We start from the raw sequence: 25872 nt of genomic DNA on the forward strand, positions 1-25872 counted from the left end.
ACTTGGTCCAAACCCAACACAGGGGCTCCTGTGAATAGGACTATCGCACGCCGCCATCGGCCCGCCGCAAATGACCCTAAATTCCTGTTCCAACACCCCATGCCTGAGAGTCTTAACATCCAGGCTACCTCTTCCTCAGGTGCAGGGAATCAAAAAGGCTTCAACCATTTGGGAAGAAGTTGTTTTCTTCCTCCAGTCTTGCGCTGCGGTCTGAACACCGCATGCCTTTTGGGCCGCTATACCCACTCTTTGTGGGATAAGGTTGCGCAAGTTCTGCCGCATATACCGGAGGAGACCCGTGCTATCATCTCCCAAGCTGTCAACGATAGGAGAGATGCGGCGAAGTTCACGGTCCAATGTGGGCTGGACACGACCGACTCTCTGGGAAGATCGGTTGCTATGACGGTGGCCTTGAGATGCCACGCCTCTTTGCGCACTTCTGCTTTTTTTTTGGGGGGGGGATGTCCAACAGTCTCTCATGGACATGCCCTTTGATGGCTCCCGTCTCTTTGGAGAGCCTTTGGGAAATTCAAGGATTCCCAGGCTATGGCTCGGTCACTTGGTCTTTCCGATGCCTCTCGCCCCCAGCAGTCCGCTTTTCGCCCCTTTCATGGCGACAGACGGGGCTTCCTGTTGTGTCCCCACCCAGCCACTGTGCCACCCATGCTGTTCAGTCGCTGCATGGCCAGGGACGCGGAATTCCACGTGGACGTGGGACAGGGAACAGGGAACCAGAGGTCTGCCCAATCCACCTCTGCCCCCGCTGCAGCCTCCAAACCCTCCTTGTCCGTCCCCTCACTCCCATCCAGTTGGCGGCAAGATTCGCCATCACCTGCCCCACTGGGAATCCATCACTATGGTCAGGTGGGTTTTGCAGAATGTTCAAAAGGGCTACTCCCACCCTTTTGAATCTGCCCCACCAGCCATTCCTCCATCTCTCAGCCAACTCCCTGAGGATCATTTGGCACTTCTCCGTCAGGTAGTCGCGGCTCGCTTGGCCAAGGGAGCTATAGAGAAGGTCCCTGTGCCATAAGTAGGTCATGGTTGTTATTCCCGCTACTTTCTGGTGCCGTAAAAGGACAAGGGCCTGCGTCCTATCCTAGACCTTTGGGACCTCAACTACTTCCTCAAGAAGGAGAAATTCAGAATGCTCACCCTGGCTCAGGTTCTGTCTGCCTTAGACTGGATCTTAGCGTTGGACTTGCAGGACGCTTATTCCCACATCCCCATTCTGCCTGCCCACAGACGTTACCTACGATTCGTGGTAGGTCACGAACACTATTAGTTTACCATGCTCCCCTTCGGCCTTACCAACGCCCCTCGGGTGTTCACGAAAGTGATGGCGGTGGGTGCAGCTCATCTGCGCAGGTTAGGGGTCTCCGTCTTCACCTACCTCGACGACTGGCTGTTGAAGGCGGACTCGCCCCAGAAAGTCATCTCCCTCCTTCAGACTACGACGAGCCTCTTGCACATGCTGGGGTTCATTATAAACATGCCAAAGTCATACCTGGCTCCCTCTCAGATGCTCCCTTTCATCGGATCTGCCCTGGACACATTGCAGTTACAGGCTTATCCTCCCGAAAAGCGAGTCCAAGATATTCGGGCTATGATTCCGATCTTTCAGCCTCTGTCTTGGGTTTCAATGAGACTGACTCTGAGGCTGCTGGTCCTCATGGCCTCCTGCATCCTGCTAGTGACACATGCCAAATGGCATATGCGGGCTCTGCAGTGGGACCTAAGTTCCAGTGGGCGCAGCATCAGGGGAATCTCTCCGACATGGTCCAGATCTCAGAGGGGACTGGGAAAGACCTACAGTAGTCGCTTTCCAATCCCCATTGGGTCCATGGCAGATCCCTCTCACTTCCCCATCCAGATCTATCTATAGTGACAGATACGTCACTCTTGGGTTGGGGCAGCCATATGGGAGAGGCGGAGATCAGAGTCCTCTGGTCTCAGGCGGAGTCCGGGCTCCATATCCATCTTCTGGAGCTCCGGGCGATCAGGCTTGCATTGAAGGCATTTCTTCCCTCTCTCAAAGGGAAGGTAGTGCAGGTTTTCACGGGCAATACTAGTGCCATGTGGTACTGCAAAAAACAGGGCGGAGGAGGGTCCTGAACCCTTTGTCAGGAGGCACTACGTCTCTGGACATGGCTAGAACATCAGGGCATTACCCTGGTGGTTCAACATCTGGCAGGTTCTCTCAACGCCAGAGCGGACAAACTCCGCTGTCGATGCACAGCCAATCAGGAATGGCGTCTCCATCCAGAGGTGGCGCAGGGTCTCTTTCAGCAGTTGGGAGAGCCTTTGTTAGATCTGTTCGCCTCCGCAGAGAGCACGCAATGTAAACTGTTTTGCACGTTGGAGTTTCCAAGGCGGCACTCGCTATGAGACGCTTTTTGTCTCGAGTGGAACTCCGGCCTCATTTACGCCTTTCCGTCTATACCACTTCTGCCTAGAGTTCTCAAGAAGATCAGGAACGACCGGGCCCAAGTCATATTGGTGGCTCCGGAACTGGGCACGGAGAGTATGGTATCCAGAACTATTGAGTATGCCCATCGATCCTCCACTCAGACTGCCTCTTACAGGCGGATCTTCTGTCGTAGCAGTAGGGGACGGTTCTCCACCCGAACCTGTCCAATCACCGCCTTCATATGTGGAGATTGAGCAGCGCCAGTTGACGACTTTTGATCTTCCACCCAAAGTCTGTGATGTTGTCTTGGCAGCCAGGCAGCCCTCCACCAAAACGCTATACGCCTGTCGTTGGCATAAATTTGTGGCATGGTGCACCCACAAATCTGTTGATCCCCTCTATCTGAGGTTCTTTTGTTCATTCTTTCTTTGGCCATGCAGGGCTCTGCTTTGGGCACCCTTAAAGGGTATTTATCTGCCATTTGGGCCTTTCTTAGATTACCTGATTAGCCCTCACTCTTTAAATCTCCTATTGTGAGTAGATTCCTAAAAGGTCTCACCCATTTATTTCCGCCCACTCCATTTATCATGACTCAGTGGGACCGCAATCTTGTCCTTACTTATTTAATGTGTACTCCCTTTGAGCCGATGCACAACTGTCCCTTACGGTTCCTCACCTTCAAAGCTGCCTTTCTTTGTTGTTGTTACTTCTGCTCGCGGGGTGAGTGAGCTTCAGGCCCTTTCGTCCAAACCTCCATTCTTGTCTGTGCACCCTGACAAAGTGGTGTTGCGCACTAAGGCTTCCTTCCTTCCCAAGGTGGTTACGCCTTTTCATGTAGGCCAGTCCATCACCCTGCCTACTTTTTACGCACCCCCACATCCTTCCCATGAAGAGGAGAGACTCCACCGTCTGGACCCAAAAGAGCGTTGGCGTTCTATCTTAATCGTACTAAAGATTTCCAGGTGGACAATCAACTCTTTGTCGGGTATGTGGGTGCGAAGAAAGGGAAGGCAGTGCAAAAACGTATCATCTCTCAATGGGTACTACTTTACATCAAGATGTGCTACACTTTGGGCAAGAAGCAACCCCCTGAGGGCTTGGGTGCTCCTTCCACCAGAGCGACTGCTGCTTCCACTGCGTTAGCATGCGGAGTTCCTATCCTGGATATCTGCCAGGCAGCTATGTAGGCGTCCCTGCACAAATTTGCTAAACACTACTGCCTGGACAGTCAGGTCTGTCGGGATGGTTACTTTGGTCGTTCGGTCCTGCAGGGCTTTCAAGTATGATCTTGGTTCGCAGCCCACCTCCCAAGGATGGCATTGCTTGGGTATCTGTTCTGAGGTAAGAAATCTGCAATTAAAAGTCTCTATCAAATGTACAGGTTACTTACCTTTGGTAACAAAATATCTGGTAGAGACATATTCTAGTTGCAGATTCCTTACCGACCCATCCATCATCCCTGCTTGCAAACTGATTTCTAGGGACAGGGATTTCCCTTCAGGTCCTTAGCTCTGGTGCACCAATCTCAGTGTTCTTAGTGGCTCTGCGCTGTAGCGTGGAAAATCGTTAAAAGAAACTGATGTCACTGCGCTGAGGCGGTGTCTGTGTACTACTCCTGACGTCATAACGGCGACTACGGCCCCCACGGAGTTGACCGAGGCCACCTACCGATGCGCAAGGGTATTGCTTGAATAAAATCTCCGGATCCAGTCTGACGCCTGGGGAAAATTCTAAAGTACGGAATCTGCAACTAGAATATGTCTCTTCCAGATATTTCATTACCGAAGGTAAGTAACTTGTACTGATTCCACCCTGTGGGGTTGTGGGGTGATCAGCTTCAGTTATGGGGCCGCATGAGTCGTCTGTAGGAAACCCTGTCTACTCTGGATCCACTCCAATCTCTGGGCAACTGCTAGATTGTTATTCTTGCTCACCTAGTCCCAGGCTTCTTCCAGCATGTCGTAAAACACAGTCTTGGAATTAAAGATCAATTTCAGTCTTGCAGGGAAAAGGTGTATTCATTGGCTGTTCATTGTTCTCCTCTTCTTTTTCACATCTTCACTGGAGTGGCAGTTCTTTCACATTTTTCATATAACTGGGAAAGGCATAATCTTAGCCCCTTTGTAAGCCACCTCTTTACACTCTGCCGCTATATTTAGGATTGCACGCCTATCTCAGAAGTTGAGAAATCTATCAATGGACCAGGAATGTCACCCTCTGTGGCAATTGAGGGATCAGCGACTTGTGGGCCCTCTCTCTACCAAAGCAAGAAGACACTGATTCCGGGTGCATGAGGAAGCGTACCAAGTCCTCCAAGAATTTCTCTGGGTCCATTGTTTCCAGCCCTTCAGGCATTCCAAGAGTGTGGAGGTTATTCCACTTTCCTTTCCCTTCTGCATCTTCTACTCTATTTACAAGAGAGCAGGCGTTTTGAGTACTTGCCAATGGACACTTGTCATATCATTCTTAGTATTTCTTTATAGAGGGTACCAGGAAACATGAACAAGCTCATTCTGATTTAGTTTTCTTTGTATTTTCCCAAAAGAGCATTTGTAGTGAAAAATTCTCTCTAAGGTAATATTTTAATGCAAAATTGCCTGTTCTTCATGTTTAAGGACAAGCTAACCTTCTGAAGGATAGCATGCCCTATCTGGTCCAAGGCCAGCTTATAGTGGAGTTTCACAAGACTTCAGTGTCCAGACCCCTTGATTGACTGTTTCAAACATTAAATACATCTGTGGATGATACCCGGGTATCTTTATTTGTAGATAGATCTAGTGTGTAACATAAAATTATCATGTTACATAGACTTGAGGTAGAAATATTAAATTTTGTCATTAAGTTGAATCCCTCAAATCAAGAGTGCTTTGCTTTCATGTTTGCATTTTTACGAGTAGTCCTTTGAACTTTTTCAAGTCTATTAGATTTCCTCGGTGTTCTTCTGCAGTCAGGAAAAGTTGATCTTAAATAGCCATCTAAGCTATTGTGGTATCAGGACCATATTTGTTGGTATGTATGAGAAGTATGTTTTCTTTGCATAGTTTTATTGCCTATGAGTAAAATGCACAGATCTGTACTCCAGCTAAAAAGGCTTAATGTGGAGTAGAGATCTTCTGTTAGGTTTTGTTACATTAATGTCTGTTCTTAGTTTTTCTTCACAGGCTTTTCAAACTCCATTTATTTTTCTGATTATATCATTAGAATGAACCTTTTGCATAGGTACTTTCTGTAAGGAAATACCTCTTGTTGCATTATCACCCCCAAAGGTTTGGACTGATGCTGCTGGTTTCCTGACGCGAGGGCACTGAGGCTGCTAATAAGACCTCATTGCCAGTGTTCTAATACCTCACAAAGTGTATTTTGAATTGGCTACCACCAATTGCCATAAGCTGACTTACAGGGATGTGGAATTCTATCGCCCGACGCCCGGGACATCTTGTTTGGGGTCAAGGGCAACAAGTTTTTATGTTTACTTTGTCCTTGGGACAAGTAGGCCCAACCCTCTGCAGCACAAACCCTTTGGTTGCCTGTTTACAGAGAGTGGAACTCTCTGCAGTTGAGGTAATGTGTTTCCAATAGATAATGCTGTTCGAACTTGTATTTATGGTTCATTATTTGAAAGCCTTCATTATTAGTGTGAGTGCTGTAAATAAATGTTTTAAGGTCACATTTCACTACTGACGTTGGTTCCAGTACAAAAAAAAAAAACGTGTATACACATGTTTGAAAAGTTTAGGCTATGAGGCTAAGTATAATGCTCCCAGAATGCTCTCTGATTAGATGCAAATGAAGTGTCATTTAGTAAAATGTTTTGATGGATGCTAGTATTTCCCAAAAATATTTCTAATGGAAAATCAGTGTAACCATTTTCAACACGATTATGGGAAGCATGAAAATAAACAAACACTGACAAAGCCAACTGATCTGACATATTTTTATAAGTCTTTTAGTTTCATCAATGCGTGTCTTGTTTTGACATGGCTTTTGTAACACTTTATTGTTGTGCGAGCTACCAGGCCCTCAACATTGTAACAAACACTGGCAAAAAAACACCAAAACGTTTTTGAACTCTAAAAGCACACGTTGCCACCAGTGGCATAACAAAGGCCCCGCAGCCGCCCTCCAGGGGGCCCCTTCAGCACAGCACCTGCCCTGAGTGAGTCTGGATAGGGGGCTCCTCCATGTTCTTTGCAAAGGGGCACCCTCCAGTTTCGTTACGTCACTGATTGCCACTGTAGTTCCTGACACTGAACAAAACTACTTTGTGTGCCAATATGCTCCTTGTGGAAGAGCAGAATGCAATCACTCACAGTAAAGCCAGCCAAAAGAGAGAGAAATAGAAGTTTAATAAAAACAAAATGTCTTTGTTAACACCAGACCTAATTAGGGACCAAGACCCACATGTAGGTAGCTTTTTGCATGTCGCAAACAGCGACTTTCGCTGTGTGCGACGTGCAAAAAGCACATTGCGATGCACAAACCCAGTTTTGCGATTCGGTAACCTTGTTACCGAATCGCAAAACGGGTTTGCGACTTGCAATTAGGAAGGGGTGTTCCCTTCCTAATTGCGACTTGCAGTGCAATGTAGGATTGTTCTGCGAACGCCGGCGCAAACCAATCGCAGTTTGCACCCATTTCAAATGGGTGCTAACACTTTCGCAAAAGGGAAGGGGTCCCCATGGGACCCCTTCCCCATTGTGAATGTCACTGTAAACATTTTTTCAGAGCAGGCAGTGGTCCTAAGGACCACTGCCTGCTCTGAAAAAATGAAACGAAAACGTTTCTTTTTTCATTTTTGTAATGCATCTCGTTTTCCTTTAAGGAAAACGGGCTGCATTACAAAAAAAAAAAAACTGCTTTATTGAAAAGCAGTCACAGACATGGTGGTCTGATGTCTCCAGCAGGCCACCATCCCTGTGAGGGCCGCCATTCGCAAGGGGGTCGCAAATTGCGACCCACCTCATGATCATTCATGAGGTGGGCATTTGCGAAGCCCTTGTGAATGTAGGATGGTGTCAAGGACACCATCCTACATTCGGATTTGCGACTCGCAAATTGCGACTCGCTCTGACTCACAATTTGCAGGTCGCAAATCTGAACCTACCTACATGTGGCCCCAGATTCTTAAAGTAAGTCACAAAAGTGCACCCATGGTATATGTCGTACCCCTATAAAATATTTGTGAACTGTATTTTAGCATGGGTAAATACGCATGTGTAGATTTGCTCATGTGAAAATCTATTGAGCATTTGCAAGTTCATTTTCCCTCCAGCCACTTTCTTCCCAACCCTGGAAGAAGTTCTAATTCTGCCATTGTCAGGAGTAAATGTCCAACCTTTCTTATTATGGGAAAATATTAGAGAGAAGCTGGTGAAAATCTTTAAAACATGCAGGTTAGTAGGTTTGCAGACTCAAAGGCATTCCAGCCCTGGAACTATTGCTTACTGCTTCCTCCAGCCCCAGTATGCAGATCTGCAGAAAGGTGGCAAAATAAGGAAATTGCTACAGTATGGATTGAAACTGCAAGTATTCAAGCCCTACTATGGTAGTAGCCCTGGCATAATCAGAGAGGTTATTATCAGAGCTCTTATATAATGAGATTGCTGCCGTAATTTGGCGCCACACTACATGGCACCAAAGGGACAAGTAGATCATTTTACAGGACAAGTAGATTTGAGAAGCAACCTGTCCCCTGGACAAGTAGATATTTTAATAAATTCCACACCCCTGTGACTTACTTATTAGACCCCAGTATATGGTATCGGGGTACCCAAAGCATGTAAGAAAGTGTCCTCCAGAGCTGAAGCACTGGTTGTGCCACCCTGTGTGTGACAAAGTATAAAATGGCTCCTGGCCTGCCACTGAAACCTGCAAGAGCAGTTTTAAACTGCAGGTTCAACTTTGCCATTTAAGTCAATGCAAAGCCTCCACTTCCCTTAACAATATATGCAAGTCTTCCCTAAGGAAGGTCTATGGAACCCTGAAGCAGGGAGCTGTGTATTAATAAGTAGGACATATACAATTTATATGCCCTAAAAGCAAAACTTCCAAATTAGTAACCCTGTTTGTTAACACATAGTTACCGACTTACAACTCAGCCCCGCCATCTTCTGAATAGCACTACTAAGATGGGTACTTCAAGGTATCAAACTAGTTGTGGGATTAAACTCGACTTGATGCCGAAGTTGCACTTAATAGCACTTTTATGGCAAAGCAATTTTTAGGAAATTGCCACTCTGTAGCCCAGTTTTTCCAGTGGCCTCACGGTTGCTGGCCACAAGACAACTTTCTGCTCTCCTGGAGAGTAGTGAATGACTACCAGGTTCAGGAACAATGGTAGCCTGCTACAGAGTGAGGTGTCACCTCCTCCTTGCAGGAAGCCACTCAGGGTGTTGGCCCAAAAAGCTAGCTTCAAAGGCGAAGCTGCCTTTGGTGGGCAAATGGCGATCAGACTCCTGAAGGGTTGCCCCTTTGTTCAGGTAGATGGAGGGAACAGAGAGGGGAGACCAGTGCCCACACAAGTTTGCCCATTTTGTGTAGCTCAAAGGTAGCCAAACCTGCAGGGTGGACTACCAACCTCCTAACATCCAAGGAAGGGTTCGGACATATTGAGAGTGGACAGAATAGTGCACACTGGGATTACTAGACTCCAGACATAGTCAGAAGTCATCACAGGGCGGGAGGGGTCCTGGTAGCCCATTTGCTGGTGACACATCATCCCCACCAGGGCACTTTCTGGCCATAGATCTAGCAGCTTTAACCTCAGATCATGCTAGAACCGGAGAATGCACCGAAGAAGGACTGCTCTGCTAACCCCTGGTCCTGGCAAGAAAGGCTGCACTGTCTGCTGGACTGCACCTGCCGCACCTTGGGCTAGCAAAGTGAGGACTATGCTGATGTCTCCTGGCTTAAGGAAAAGAATCCTGCGCACCTGACCAAGGACGTGACTTCAAGGGTCAGTCGGTTTACCTCCTGGAGCCAGCATCAGGACCTTTAAACCTGAAGAAGCACCATTCGATAAATTGGTAGCCACATTACTGGAATTGTCACCAACCTCCACTGTGTACCCTGAGAGACAGAGCCTCAATGGCCAAAAGTTGGACCCAAGTCTGTTGGACCCAGGAGTGTCATCCGAGTCTGGACTGGTCACCCCCAAGGGACACAAGCCTCCACCAAAGGATACCACTGAGCCCGCTGCGTATGGAGACTGGTAGCGCAGCTGGCTTTCTACTGGCTTAGAGGACTGTGAGGGACCCCGACCTCTGTGGCTAAAGTCTCAGCACTTCATCCGTAGACTGAGGAATAACCACAAGACCACCCCCTTCAACTGCACAGCACCCAAAGCATCCTCTGCATCCTGCATCTTCAGAATTGGGACCACTCCATTAAAGCCTAAGGCGGTTTCTTTTTTTTTTTTGGGAGAAAGAAGACCTTTAAAAATACAACAGTTATATATATCACATATCGAAACAATTAGCGTTTTTTTTTTTTTTTTTTAAACTGTGTCTTGATATTCCAACCATCTAGTCATTGGTGCCCACATTCGTTCTCCTCTATGTCTCTTCTTATGACCCTTTAACTTATAAAGACTTAATTCAGTATTATAGATGGTAAGTAATCTAGAGCGCCAACTCTCAAACGTGGGGGGTTCTTTTTTGAGCCAATCTGTAGCAATACATAAGCGGTATATTGCCATGGACAAAAATAAAAATCGCCTTATTTTATACAGTGCAGGTTCCATACTTTCAGGTGAGTCCACGACTCCCAATACTACCAGCATAACAGTAACCCGAATATTGCAATGCATGATCTTCTTAAGGAATACCTCTATCTCGTTTAATATTCCCTGCAACATTGGGCATACAAAAAACATATGCGTTATCTCAGCTTTAACTTCCCCACATCGATTGCAGCTTCCAGAGGATATCCCCCACTTTTTCAGTTTTGCTGGAGTATAATATAAGTCCATCAGTGTTTTGTAATGCTGGGTTTTCAAATTAGCTGATAGAAATGTTGTCTCAGCCATGGCTAAGGATTGGTCCACCCACTCTCCAGCCACCCCAAATCGTGCAATCCATCGCTCATTCTGTTGTGCCATATCATCTACTTGTAACTCTGTTAGTAGCTTATATAACTTGCCAATCTTTGCCCCATTTATAACAGCCTCAACTACCGGGATCTCCGACAACTGTACCCTACCGTACTTCTGGGACTGTAAAAAATTTCGTATTTGCAAAAATTTAAAAAAATGGGTCTTAGGTAAGCCAAATTGAGACTGCAAATCCGTAAATGATTTACAACCGGATTTACAATACAAGTCTCCGACTTTATTTATTCCCCTAGAACGCCAAAAATCTAATATAGGATCCCTAAAGATATGATTTGGGATAGCTGAGAATTTCACTGGTGTATAAGCCGTAATCTTTCCCAGTCCCATACTCCGTTTTATCTGAGCCCAAACCTTGAAGGCGGACAAAAAAGGCTTAAATCTTACTTTTTTAAAGTAACTTGGTTCCTCAAATTTTGATAACCAACCACTTGCCTCCCCACCCGCCATCATAGTATAAATAGGGGTTGATTTTACTTCTTCATTACCCTTAAAACTTCCCCTTATAAGTTCATCCATATGTTGAAGACAACAGGCGTAGTAATACAGTGTAAAATTAGGGACTGACCACCCGCCTCGATCTTTGGGAAGTGTCATATACTTCATTGCCCTTCTCGTTTTAGCATATCCCCATAAAAAATTATTCCCCATCTTTTCCAATCTTTTAAGCCATTTTTTATCAACCTCAAGGGGAATAGCCCGAAATAAATATAGGATTTTTGGCAGAACCATCATTTTCAATACATTGCAGCGACCCTCTAGCGATAAGTGCAAATTATGCATTCGGTCTAAATCCCTCTTTATTCTATTTAATAGTGGGATAAAATTGATTTCCACCAACCGATTAACCACTGATGTAATCTTCACCCCCAAATACACTGCTTCAGATACCAATCGTCTATCTACTAGTGAAACGTGCCCAGAACATACTATTTGTGTTTTATCTGAGTTCAGCTTATATCCGGAGTATCTTCCAAACTCTCTTGCCTCTATTTCTATTGCCTTAATAGCTTCCTCCGTGTTACTTGTCACTATAGCTACATCATCAGCATATGCAAACACCTTATATGTTTCTCCATGATATAATAGAGGTTGAATATTTTTGCATTCTTCTAATCTCAGCAAGAAAGAGTCAATATATAAAGCAAAGAGCAAGGGGGAATATGGACACCCCTGTCTAGTCCCCCTAGAGATTAAGATAATATCTGATTCCAAACCAGCAATGCAAATTCTAGCTTTTGGGGCTACATATAAAGTTTTTATAGCTGTAATATATCCACTCCCTATACCTTTCCAGCGCATGACTTCCCATAGAAACTTCCACGATACACGATCAAATGCCTTCTCGGCATCCAAAAGTAATAATCCTAAATTTGTTTGATATAGTTCTGCAAGATCAAACATGGCTATTATTCTTCTTATATGATCTAGTGTATCTCTACCCGGAATAAACCCATGTTGTTGTTTTCTAACCAACCTGACTATCACATTTGCCAATCTACTGGCCAAAATCTTTGCATAAATCTTTCCATCTACGTTTAACAAAGATATGGGTCTATATGAACTGGGGAGCTCTGTTGATTTATCCTTTTTTTTTAGCACTATAATACTTGCACATTCCCACGATAAAGGTGCCTGACCTGCCTGCGCTATACAAAAAATGCTATGCATATCCTTTTTAATATCTGTCAGGAAGGTCTTATAAAATTCAAGTGGTATTGCATCCGGCCCAGCAGCTTTCCCTGTTGCCAGGGAGCTTACTGCCTCAATTATCTCATCAATACAAATTGGTGCATCTAATGTAATTTGTTCCTCAGAAGAGAGCCTTGTACTTTTTAATCCCCCCAGAAATTCACTAACCTTTTTTTGTAGCTGTTCAGAATACACTATATCTTCACTATACAACTCCTGATAGTAACCCTTAAAAACCTCTAGAATTCCTTCTAGCTCTGTATGTTTCCGCCCATTACCATCAATTATATTCAAAACATTCTGTTTAACTGCCTTTTGTCTGACCCGTCTAGCTAGGACTTTTCCTGTGGATTCACCATACTCATAACACTCCAATCGGTGACTTTGATAGACGGCTGCCACTGTTTTATTCAAGTAAGCATTTATTTTAGCCTTAAGAATCGCCATTTGGGTATGAGTGAGAGTAATGTCTTCTCTACTAGTAATTTTACTAGCTAATTCCCTCTCTTTTGTTATTAATCTTTCTTGAAGTTCTACAATTTCCTTCCCCCTAATTTTCTGTATTCCCAAACTATAGCTAAGAGTTTCACCTCTCACTGCAGCTTTAAATGAGTCCCATACCATCCCCGGATCTGCCGTATTCCTATTGATATCAAAAAAGTGGTGAATCCACTCTTTCATATGGGATATATATCCTGGGTCAACCAACAATTTCCTATCAAATGTCCATACACGACGCGGATTAGATGGTCCCTTAATTGTTATGGACAATATTAATGGATTATGATCTGATAAGAATCTGGGTTTGCATTCTATTTCAGCCCCATGGATTAAGTTTTGTGATACAAAAAAATAATCCAACCTTACCAATTTAGCATGTGGGAACGAGTAATAGGTATACCCTGGATCTAAAGTTTTGATATTTTCCCAGACATCTCTCAGCCCATGTTCCCTTACTAACCTCCTTAGAGCTTTCCATACTTTAGGCTTTCGTCCCTGATATAAACTCTGGGTGCCCATGCTCCTGCTACCTACCTCTAAATGAATATTTAAGTCGCCACAAATAATTATTGGTAAGGGCCATCCAACTAGTTCCATGTTCAACGTATCCAGAGGCTCAGCCTCGTCCAAAACTGATCCATATATAGTGCAGAGGGTAAATTTAAATGTATTCACGGATAATTCTAAGAGAGCCCACCGCCCATCATTACTTGCTCGAGATCTACAAACTTGTACATTGTTATTTCTGGCAAGTATCGTCACCCCACGTGTCGAAACCTCCTGTCTGGTACAAACAAGAGGCGTCAACCCAAGCTCTTGTATGAGCTCTCGCTTACTCCATGCAATGTGTGTTTCCTGCAAGCAATATAGATCTGATTTAATTAGTTTAAGACCAGCTGCCACTCTTTTCCTTTTCTGGGGGCTATTTAGACCGCAAATATTCAATGTACAAATCCTTAATCTATTTGCCATATCACTCAGTTTGATGTACCAATCTCACGTCAATACTTTCTCCCTTAAAGAAACCAACTTGTTGATGTTGAATCCTATACATCCTCTTCTTTTGATATGTCTTCCTTAAATTGTTCTGAACGTTTCTGCCTATATTAGTGCCCCCCCACTCCCCTTCACCCCTCTCCCCCTCTCCCATCCTCCCACCCCTTGTACCCCAACCCTGCTACCAACCACCCCCCACCCCCCTGCACCCCTTACCCCTACCCTTACACCCAATTTATGGAGAGTATGGGATCTCACTGTCCCTAATGATGGTAAAGCTTCCGCTCCGACCGTCCCTACCCAGTGCATGATTTTATTTTTCTTTTTTTTTCTTTTTCCTTTTCTCCCTTTCTTTGTCTTTATCTCTCTCTATCTACCCCTGTTTCAGCCAAAGAAATATATATATTTTTTTTCTTTTTTCCTAAAGGGGGGATTAATCCTAAGAGGCTTCTCTCTTACCCCCGGCTCGACTTCTCAGGGCTTAACTCCTAACCCTCTCTACTTTACCCTCTACTTTATCCCCACCCCTATGTCCCAATCCAGAAAATCTATCTTAGGAAACCGGACCGTTAAGTCCACCCAAAAAAGCCCTTGCTTTCTCCTCTGTCGTGAAGAAGTGAGTCCTATTATCCATTACTACTTTCAGTTTAGCCGGATTTAATAAAAAAACCTGTGCCCCCTTACTTTGAAGTGGCTGAATTAGCTGCCGGAGCCTCCACCTTTTTTCAACAGTAATATGGCAATAGTCTGGTCTCACAAAAAACTCACATCCCTTAGCCTTACTTCTAGCATTGGGTCGAGCTCGGTCGTATATAGCCTGCCTTGCCTGATAATTAAGCAAAGAGATTAATATTACTCTAGGTCTACCACTTCCTCCTTCTGAGTTTGGTCCTATTTTGCTAAAAGGAAATCGATGGGCTCTTTGAACCTCTGGTGTAAATCCGGAAAAGCTTCCTTAAAAAGTGCGACCGTAAAACTATGTATGTCTGATCCTTCAAGTCCTTCTGGTACACCCAGGACGCGCAGATTATTCCTCCTCATTCTGTCCTCTAAATCTGTCAATTTCCACTGAGTGTCCTCAAGTTGTTTCTCCATCATTTCTCGAGATGACTGGCGAGCTCCAGCCTCATCCTCCAGACGCGAGATCCGAGTCTCTGCTTCTTCCATCCGTGTAGTAAACTCTGAACATGTCTTGGCTTCTCGACGAATTTGGATTTGCATCTTGCGGCAAGCCATTTGAGTCCTACGGCTCTCTAATTTAGATTCCTCTCGGTGTTCCATAATGCTTTGATATATGGTTTCCAGTGACACAGGATTAGGCTGTTTTTCACCATTATCATATAGAGTTAAATCATCCTTGGAATACTCCCACTGAAGCCCCTTAGTGTCCAATGGGTTAGTGGAGTGCTTATTAGGTCCTACTTGCTCACTTCTCTTCCTCTGTTTTTTCCTAACAGTGGCACTCCTGCTACTCTCCTGTAATTCCTTTCCCAGTGCCAAGGAGGATACCTCAGATTCAAATTCAGAAGAAGTTTTATCCGCCTCCAAATCCAGCTGCTCGTTACTTGACCAACTTGAATGATCTGATAGTGAGAAAAACTTGTCTCCTTGTATTGTCTCATTATCACGTAATTCCACCGGCCTCCGCTCCACCTGTGATAATGTCCTAGCGCTTTGTGCGCCCTCCCTCTGCTCCCTCTGCTCCATCTGACTCCCGGTAGCTTGTTTTTGTAAAGTTGCCACATCTACAACATCACTCTGCCCATCTTCATGCGGGGGGGCCCATCTATAGCCGCCATCTCCTCGGTTACTAGAGGATCGGCCTCCTCCACGGCGGCGGGGGGGGTTTCTTTGCCCCCCACCAGTATGTCCTTCCCTTTCTCAAAATACCTGTCCAGTGAAGCACTCTTGTTTTTGGAGACAACCTTCTCACCTAAGCCTTGTTTTATATCCGTACCACCCCCCTGCCGTGCTGACAACCTTACTCTTACCGGCTTGCCTCGTCCAGACAGAGTCACATTTTTCACTCCCTTAGGTGGCATTTTTACTTTTTTTTGCTTTTTGATGCAAAATGCGTTATTATAATATACGCCCAGTGTCAAATACTTGTAATAGAATAAAGAAACTCTGACCGTTTTTTGAGTCCACGGCGAAAATTGCCCCCAATTGGCACCCGTGAGCACAGGTAGGAACAGGAGCAGTCCAGACCGCATCCCGGGGAGGCACTTTGCAATCCTTTTAGCCTCCGTCAACAAATCCACGTAGTTTGCTTCTCCCAGAGGAAAAAAAAAAGGGCCCTGCAAAAACCAGGAGCCAAGTAGCCTAAAACAATCCTCACATGAAAAGCAGTCCTTCAAAAAATGATATCATCCGCAATATTTCCCCTGTGCCGCCCCTCCTGACAGCCCTGGGACAGTCATCCCCAAAAAAAGAGGGAGCAGGTAAAGCAACGCGAGTCAACACAATGCTGCTACAATGCCGCTACATTGTTTCCTGTGAGCGCGGCTGCCGAAGGAGGCTCCGACCCGCGGGAGAGCTGCCGCAGCACTGGGAGGTTTCCTTGGTCGGAGCAGACGCTTCGCGGCTGCGTTACGCGGCCGCCATCTTGCTCTCCGTTCCGTCCCAAAGCCTAAGGCGGTTTCGATGTAAAGAGTGGAACTGGACGTGAGACTTATTTTTTGACCAGGCGACTGTCCAACTACTCCTTTAATAGCCCTCCTAACCCTCTCCCTGCTAGATTTGGTTACCCCATTCAGGCCAGAGTAGTCAAACACAACTCTTTCAAACTTTTCGAAAGTTTCTAAACTTTAGGGTTGCTTTACTTATTTGTACTTTGGACTGAAAAGCTCAGATTTTGAGATTTACATTTTACTTTAAAATCTATATCACCTGAACGCACCTGTAGGTTTGCTCATCTTGGTGTCTAAACATTTATAAAAATGTAATCTATTTTTCTAAATTGGTGTCAGATTTATTTCATGTTGTGTGACCTTATTATTCCTTTCTTTGGTGCTTCTAAATGTTTTACAATAGTTCCTTTGTTTAAGCCCTGCTGCTCGAACCTACCCAGGGTCGAGCTGCAGGTTTTTGGGAATGAGCCCAACTGGGCCCAAAACAGTTTTGTGAGTGTATTACATGGTAAGGTCACACAACCATACCGTACAATGCACCAACAACTGCCACTGTTCTATTGGAAATGCCCTCTGCATGGTGTAGTCGTGTTACCCTTCCCTGAATGCCTGACTTAAAGCATCCAATATCCTCTTGTTTATTTTAGACCTAGCTTCATGCTCATCTAGTTTGCATGTGCAGAGCCCTAGGCTTGTCCCTTGACACGAGTAAGGTCCTGGATCTGGCCTGTGGCGTGGTAATGCACAGCAAGCATGGCCTTATTTACCAATTGGTTTAGCCTGTAGAATGGTGGTGGCAGCGTACTATCCCCCAGAGTACGCAGAGTAGCCAGCGCACCAGTGTGCTATTGAACATGTGACTTTTTTCTGTGAAGTAATCTGTTATATGGTTGTAAATTAAAGTACTTCTCTTTACTAAAGTAAATTACTGGGTTGGACAACCAGTTATCGCTCTGCTGGGTGATTGTTGAGTTCTGAGTTTGAGCACCACTTGCCCTACTGCCTCCCCAATAAAGCTGTGACTGGTAGCCATTGCTTCCACCGAGACTCATGTTCAATGAGTTTTGCTGGCCCAGTTTGGCCAAGCCATATTGGGACTGACCCAGGAACATCAGATGTTAACGATTCAGCGCCACCCTCAGTTCTTAGGTGCAGTAGTCCCTGCTTGCCTTTTTTTTTTTTTTTTTTTTTTAGTTTATATAGAGCGAGCACAGCCCCAAAGGTATTGAAGCACCTTACATGAGCACCAGTTACCTTACACAAGATCACATTCTTTCATTTATCTATTTATTTTTCTTTAGGCACACAAAGATTAAGTGATTTGCCCAGAATCCCTGGATGTTGGGCCGAGACTTGATCCTGGTTCCCCAGTTTCAAGGCTGGCAGTTCTAGCCGTAGTGCCACATCCTGTCCCTGTGTCCCCCTGAGTGGGGTCTTACAGGCATCTATCTATGAATGCTAATTGACCCTGTGTTACAGAATCTGTTCCTGTTGAACATCATGTCCGTATATTTTTTACGACTACAGAAAATCTAAAAGTTAGTCAGATTTTCAGCAGCTGCAATTAAGGATTGGGAAAGTGGGATGGAACTGTCAGTGCCGCCACTGCAAATGTAGTAAAAACCCAGAGGGATGTCAATTTGTACCTATCTGCAGTCATTTGCAAAGGACATTGTTCTTGCCACAAAGATCCCCATATTTTGAAGGATTATACACATGAAACATATGTTAAACACATGGTCTCCAGTGGTGCCACTTCTCGCAATTACTCATTATTTAGTGGAGGAAAAAATCATAAGCGGTGTCCTGAACCTAAAATGATCATAATGTTTGGGAATAGGCAGGAAACAAAAATCAACAGCCTTGTTGCCAAGCTGGAAAATACTCTGTCAACGTGAGGAATTACGAAGAATATTTAGATGTCATTGCAAATTTGCACTCCTGTAATGACCAATATACTGGCATAAAAGAATGCTTTGGCACTAACTTAGGTGGTTGAAATGTCAATGTAGAGCAGCGCCAATGCAATGTATGTAATGCAGTCCTATGATGAAAGGCTGTTCTGAGTTGTAGTGATATTAATGAGAATAAAAGGCTATGTTTTATTGTATTGCCGTTTATGTTGAAATGGCAAATGCATGATGTGCGTTTATTCTCTTTCTTCAATGAGTGCTCACGTTCCCCAGGCTAGACTTCTCCAGTGAGTCGCTTGTGAGCTACTGGTAGCTCTCCAGCTACCTCTAAGTAGCTCTCCTGTGTGCAGCCCAGACTACTGAATTAGAAGCTTTTACTTGTTCGAAATATTATATGCAGACCAAAATGCCGAGTGTATAGTTGAGGCAAAAATGTGTTTATTTTCAGAACTCATAAGCTGATCTTTGGAGAAAAATGGCTGAGTTTCCAAAAGATTAAATTTAAGGCTGATAATAGTGATTAATCATGTGACTTTGAAAAACCTTTGTACAGATGTTCTTACCTTTGTACCAGAGGCATTGCAGCTATAGCTGTTATGTATAATCATGTAAAGGCATTATATATTGACAAAGCTTTTTATACGTCGCGGTTTGCAACCATGCCTGACGAACTGAGGTGATGGCTGGTAGTAATCTTGCATATGGTGGTCAGTAATATAATCTTGTCTGATGTGGACATCATTACAATACTAATAATATCAGTAGCTCTTGATGAGTTTCATTGAAAATAAGTAGCTCTTATTACAGAAAATGGTAAAGAACCCTGCTAAGAAACTCAGGTGTGGAAAACCGAGATTAGACCGTATTTCCTGTGGCAGTTTTTTAAAAACTTTATTTCGAAGAAAACCAAAACGTATATCTCATCCAACAACATTGCTACTGAAGGGATGCAAGTTAAGTGGTGATTTTTACCACTGGCAATAATCTTTATTTCTGAAAAAAAAAATCCAGGCACTTGTGGTTTCTAAATTTTAAGTCTTCCATTTCAATTACGAGTGGCCTAACCTTACTCCTTGGGAGTTTTACTTTTATTTCGTGAATCAGGCTCTTAGTTTATGCAAAATTAATCTAAAATAATTGTATTCAGTAATTTTATGCACAGGCTACTAGAAGAGCTTTCAAATGAAAGCACGTGCAAGGATATCCTATGGAATTACTAAGAATGCATTTATCTGTGGAGACACTCGTGTTTATAAGTAGTGTAGCAATTGGTAACTCCATTGACCGCTTCTGAGAAGTAGTTTCTTCTGAGCTTAAGGGAAGGTGTCCGAACCCATTCAGCCTTTGAACCATCATTGCTGATTGTAATTTGGATGCATTTTCAAGGTTTCAATTCCCTTAATGTTCCCAAAGTGTTTTCAGAACAGTTAATGCATTATGGTATCCTTTTTATGCTTGAAATGCATAAGGCCCTGTATTTGTTTTTAAGAAAGCCATTGCCTTTAAGTTTTATTTCCACCTAAAGTTCTCTAAACTAGTGTTGACTAAAATATTTTTGTCCCTAACAAAGTTTATTTTGTATTCTATGTAGGTGAGCAGCAAAGATGAAGATTTTCTTGACCTCTCTGTTGATGTTGAACAGAACACTTCGATTACTCACTGTCTGAGGTAAATGTATGGGGAAATGACAATTAACTGTATGAGATAATAAAATAAGTTACCAACCAAATATAATGCCATAATTATAATATTAAACTTTTTATTCAGCTTTCTTCGAAGCCTTTCTGTCTTGGTGTACCTGAAAACCAGGCATTCCCCTGTGGTAGGTGTGAGGGAGCAACACAGTTGGCAGCTGGCTTTGGTTGTCCTGCAGGGCCAGTTCTCTTAGCCTCCTCCCTGTCTCCCATGGAATGTACTAGCCTGACCATACACCTACGCTGAGCTGCTGCATTGATGCTGCAGTCATGACCCCCTGCTGCAGAGATGTCAGACTACAAATAGTACTGTGGGAGAGGTGGTACCAAATCCCCCTACTGATGAATTATCTACACATCTGAAGAGTTCTTAGCTATAGATTGGTCCAGACTGCACCATCTTCCCTAGGGCAGCAGTCAGTGCCACATGTGGGCCTGTCCTTGCCCTAGGACATGACACAGTGTGGCAGATGAGTCTGTGTTATGCTCCTTTCCAGCCCAGGTGCTTTCTGCTGCTGTACAGACCATGCGTTCTATCCATCCAAAGTGGTGTATGCTGCAGACACACTGGGCAGCAGAAGACCGCCAGGGTCCAAATGAGGGCCATAGTGCATTAGGCATGGGACTATAGGAGTAAGGAGATCCAACTGTCAAAGGAAGAAACTCTAGGAGGACTGAGGCAAGGGCTGCCGAAAGAGAGATCCGTTAGCAGAGAGGTTACCAGCAGAATGCAGCAAGACAAGGGAGTGCTACAGAAGCCAGAATTGCCGGAAATGAGTGCCGAGTTCTGCAGAAGAGAGGGATTGAGGCATAGAGTGTAAGACAGGCAGGAATTAAAGCAGGGTGCTGTAGAAGGGATAGTTGCACAGGAGTATGGACGCAGGGAGGATGTTGCACAGGGTCCCTCTAAATGCTGTGTAGCAGGATGGCTATTTCTGTTGAATTAGAGCTTGTGCCTGACCAATCCGTATCTGAGGCCTGTGCCTATACGAGATGGGTGTGAAGACTGAGGCTTTGAGATTGGTGTAATCGGGAGTCTAGCCCTTATATATATATGGAGCTTGCACATGCAAAATAACTGCCCCTGCCATCTAAGGCCTACCTTGAATGTTCTGCAAGCTGTCTTACATAATGAGTAATTGTTTTCTTAGTGCATCACCATGTTTGAGGACTGAAAGCTACACTGTGTGAGACCAGAGACTGGTGTTGGAGCCTTTAAAATATATATTGGCTTTGTTGTCTGAGAGCTGGTCATGAGCTATGTAAACCGAGGTAAAAATATGTTGTGTAGATATTGGAACTGTGAAAGAGATGTAACATAGTCCATAGCTCGGTTTGACGCTGAAGTATGTAAATACTTTCTCAAGTAAGCGATAGTCATTCAGTTTGAAATCCAAGATTGTATGTTCTGTCTAAACTGAGGGATGACAATAACTTAACATAACATGTTTTTAGCATTGTTTAATTGGCTAAGCTATATTCATTCTTTACATATTATGTTAACGTTTTTTTGGGAAAGGAAGAGAGAGTGGACAGGTACACTAGGATAATTAGACACAGCTTAGTAGACTGAACACGTGTGGATTCAGATGGGATAAGATAACAGGGATATGACCAGTCGTGGCTCACGAAAACAAAAAAAATTATAATTATAAAAACTTAACTTACTTGCTGCCTCTGCTGTGCCGCTCCTCAGTCCTCACAGCGGGCACAGGCTCCCAGCCTGCCCTGCGGCTAATCCTAACGCTGCAATCAAGCTGCTGACAGCATGAAAGCAGAGTTAGGATTGCTGGAGTGCCCTGGCTTGGCACTCCGAGGCAGAGTGAGAGCCTCTGCTTGCTGTCTCTAACCTGGCAACACAGTGGCCAGTGGCAGGTTGGAGAGAGCCCAGTGCGCATGTCTGTTTGGCCGACCCGAGATGGCCGGCCAAACATACATGCTCATGGAGGGGAGTGCTGTGCACTCCGTTCCTGTCATGCTCTATGGCCCCGCCCCTTTTACAATAAAACAATAATACACTGAAGTTTATTATTGTTTTATTGTAAAAGATTTGCAGCTGCGAAGGAGCCACTGCTGGATATGACATATTCAGTCATAGAGAGACACAAGCTTAAGAGGGTGGTCATTCACTATAAGTGCAGATTTTAGGATGAGCGCAATTGGGAGGAAGTTTCTAAGTTTATTTTCTATGCAGTTAATTAAAACCGTTGCAAAATTGCACTGGAAAGACAAAGCACAATTGTTAGGCAGTGCTAGAACTCAGGATGTGATAGAAACAAACAAGTATTAGCAAACAAATTCAAAAGTTTAAAAGATTTCAAGGGGTAATAGTTGGATCAAAAACACAAAATTAATTAGAAACAGTGCTATTGCCAAAGTCCAAAAGCAAACCGCAGCAATGCAATTTTTTGTTATTTTAAGGCAGTGGGCTGATTAAAACCTGGCCCTTTTGCAAAGTGTAGGTGCATAGTAATAGCAGATGTTTAGTTGTTTAAATAAAAAATATTGGCAGCTGTAAAATACCAAGATTATAAAACTGGTTAAAGATGAGTCCCTGCAGGAAAACATTGCACAAGTTGGTCATTTAACAGCAGGAGGCCGCTCTATGGCTGCTCTTTTGTATGTGCAAAAAATAGCACATTGGCGCTAGAAGGAGCAGTTGACATTATAAAACATCAAGTTTATGAGACTGGTTAAAAGTCAGATGCTGCCAGAGTCCTATTCATCTGGTGAAGGTACTAAACATAGGCGGTGCAGTAGGGTAGAACCTGCTCGCAGTGGGGCATGATAAACGGGGTTGCAGGCAGATATTTATTAATTTATTAGCCAGCTAGCGCCACGGGGGAGGCTGTCATAAATTGTGTCCTTCTGCAAGTTATTTTACTTGTGTTAAGGACCTCTCCACTCCCTGCAAGTATTTCACCACTTGTGCAATTGTTCTTGAGTCAGCTGACTTAAGTCAAGCCAGAACAGCCTGCCTAAAGGAGCATGTCCTAAGCTGATTCCAGATGGGGTGTAGCCATTTCCGTTGTATATCTAGAGTGGAACTGCAGAGGCAGATAATGTGCAGAAGATCTTCAGTTGCAGAGCCACATAGATGGCATGTCTTTGACCCTGCGCTCCTTTGCCAGGGCCTGCTTCCTTTGCCAGGGCCTGCTATGCAAGAGGAATGACAGCATTCCTAGACAATAAGTGAGGTATCTTCTCATGACCCTGAAATTCAGCGCTGTTCCAAGATGTTCCTGTAGTCTTAAAACACTGTACCTGTTTAGTATGAACTAGGTGTGTGTGTGGTGCTTGAAGGTAGATCTATTCTCTGGTTAGGAGATTATTTTCATTGTTTTGTGGACATCTTTTTGAAAACGTAATGACTTGCAGCGGCATGCCACAGTTCTGCTAGCCCAATCCGAGTTATTCCTTCTTCGAGATAAACCTTTGCAGGTGAACATAACCTTTTCATGATCTCTTCCCATATGTAATCATTTGATGAGTGTACCGTAGCAGTTTGAGCTGCTTGCCTTTCAAGGGACTGTTTTACAAGCCCAAACTCTTGTCTAATTTGGGCTGGTGAGGTGTAGCTGGAGAGCTGGAAAATGTGTCTATAGATGTGTGTTACTACTGTGTCCAATGTAATAGCGTTCCGCCCCCAGAGGGCCTCTGATCCATATGCCAGGGTAGGAGCGACTTGTGCTCTGGCGATTTCCAAAATGGGACTAAATGAGTGCCTCTTCAAGTTATTAAACACTGCAAAAAGGCCAGCTGCAAGGGCAATTTCCTTTCTTTTAATTTCCTCCTTGTGGGGTTTGAAAGAACCCCTGTCGTCAAATAGAACGGCAAGGTCTTTGTCTCAAAGATGTTCCCATCAAGGTACCAGTTGGCCACCCGTTTGTGGCTATTTCTGACTAGGATCATCATCTTAGTTTTTTTGCTGTTTATTTGTATGCCGTTGGCCAGAGATTATTCCTGCTTCACTCCCAGAAGATGTACCATGCCAAAACTGGTGCTACTCAGTTTCACCAGGTCGTCAGCGTAAAGGAGGTTTGACAGGTGTGTTGAGCCTATTTTTGGTGGATGTGAATTAACTCGGAGGAGGGTTGTGGGAAGATTTGGCAGGATTAGTCGAACAGTAGCAGTGCTAAAATGCACCCCTGCTTAAGATCGCTTACCGTTGGAATGGCCTTGGATAGGTTGGCCTCATTGCCAAGTTTGATTTTGACCCATGAGTCGGAGTACAGATTTTCGAACACTCTCGAAGTGTAGGGATGCCCCAACCATTTATCCTTTCCCATAGCCTGTTGCAGTTAACACAATCCACTGGTTTGTAGTGGACGTAACACAGGTAGAGTGGCAGCTTCTTTGTTATGTAGGAATCGACAATAAGTGCCAGAGACAGCAGGCTCGTAGTTGTGCCAGTGTTTTTTTTGTGTAGCCTGTTTGATTTTGGGGATAATAATATAAAGACTTGCCCATTTGATGAGATTATCAAGTAAAATACCTGCGTAATATTTTGCCCTTTGTCAGTGAGTGCAATCAGCCTGTAATTTGCTGGATCAAGTTCATCTCCTTCTTTAAAGATGGGCGCAATTATGGAGGCTATCCAGGAAACAGGAATCATTTTCCCCTAACAAGGCGTTGTTAAAGATAGGGGTCATAGCTTCGGCCCAGACTTTCGGGTTCGTCTTGTAAATGGCCTGAGCAGTTCCATGTGGGTCTGGCTCTCTGGAAATACGCCCCTTTGCTATCTGCCTAAGAAACTCTGTGGCAGTGATGGAAAGAGTGCCGCAGTAGCTCGTCGATGAATCCAGAACTACTCTGAGACCTTCCGGACGTACCGCCCTTGGTGTGTACAGCATTGAGTTTAGGTTGGTATGCGAGTTGAAGTGGGTGAATAGATGTACAGCCCACACTTCTGGGACACTAATCTTCAGCTTCCCATTGGCAGAACCTTTCAGGGTATTGACCATATCTCAAAACCTTTTGGAATTATGGTGTTTAAGGTCCCAACTGAGTTTAGCTCAGAAGGTTTCAACATTTTCCCTCTTTATTGCCCATGTTGCCTGGTTGTATTCCTTCTTTGCACTTCTTGGATTACTAGTGTGTGCTTTGTTGGAGGGGAACTGACAAAATGTCCGAAGAACCTTGTTAACTTTCTGTTTCAGGTGTTTCAAGGCTCCTAGTCTGAGGTTTTATGCTAGTCAGCGAAGACAGTTTGTCTTGGGCCCTAGAGGGGTTAGTTTTTTAAGCAAACTTTTTTGTAAACCTTTCTACAAATGCCACCCATTGGTCAGTTGCGGAGCAATCGAATTGTAAGGCTTTGAACCAGTTAGATGTTGCCTTACTGGCCAAGAACTCTTTTGTTTCCAAGTACCATCTTGCCTACTTTAAGTTAGTGAAGTATGGGAACCCCAGTAGATCTATTGTAGTATCATGTGTAATCAGCGTTCCTGGAGGAGATGGTCACTTTCCAATTGATCATCCAGTCTGAAGAAGGTAACCAAATTTAGCAGTGGGAGAGATACAAGTCTATTAAGGACCCGTTGGGCAGAAGGTGTGTGAGAGGAAGTGACCCAAGTTTGGAAATTTAGTACCATCCTTTTTAGAATGGATTTCTCCAGAGTTGTTACCTGGGGAGTTGTTTTGCTGAAGTATCTCATTGTTGTATGCACTTCTACTTGAGTGGCTTTGCCATTAAGGGCAGCTACTGCCCTGCGTGTCATTTGGCCCAATGGCTTTTGGAGGGCAGACAATTGAATGTTTCTGAGGTGGCCAGCATGAGATGTACTCCGTCACTATTTCCTTTTACCCTCGACAACTTGGTTGGGGCACCTGTGAACTGTCATTGCACCGGCCTTGAAGGCATTGGTCTTGGGCTTATGTGGGGATGTCTACATGATTATCTTTTATGTCTGCCTTGAGGACGTTCGACAAA

At 44.4% G+C, this 25872-nt stretch overlaps 1 protein-coding gene across 1 annotated transcript in view; it reads left to right on the top strand.

Annotated features, from left to right (window-relative positions):
- Window positions 1–25872, top strand: part of USP46 (ubiquitin specific peptidase 46) — a 160143-nt gene that overhangs the window by 79810 nt on the left and 54461 nt on the right. The window contains exon 5 of the mRNA XM_069201347.1: window positions 19841–19917. Coding sequence (XP_069057448.1) covers window positions 19841–19917 — 77 coding nt within the window. The remainder of the gene's footprint in view (window positions 1–19840; window positions 19918–25872) is intronic.

Source organism: Pleurodeles waltl, chromosome 1_2, assembly GCF_031143425.1.
Source record: "Pleurodeles waltl isolate 20211129_DDA chromosome 1_2, aPleWal1.hap1.20221129, whole genome shotgun sequence".
NCBI lineage: Eukaryota > Metazoa > Chordata > Amphibia > Caudata > Salamandridae > Pleurodeles > Pleurodeles waltl.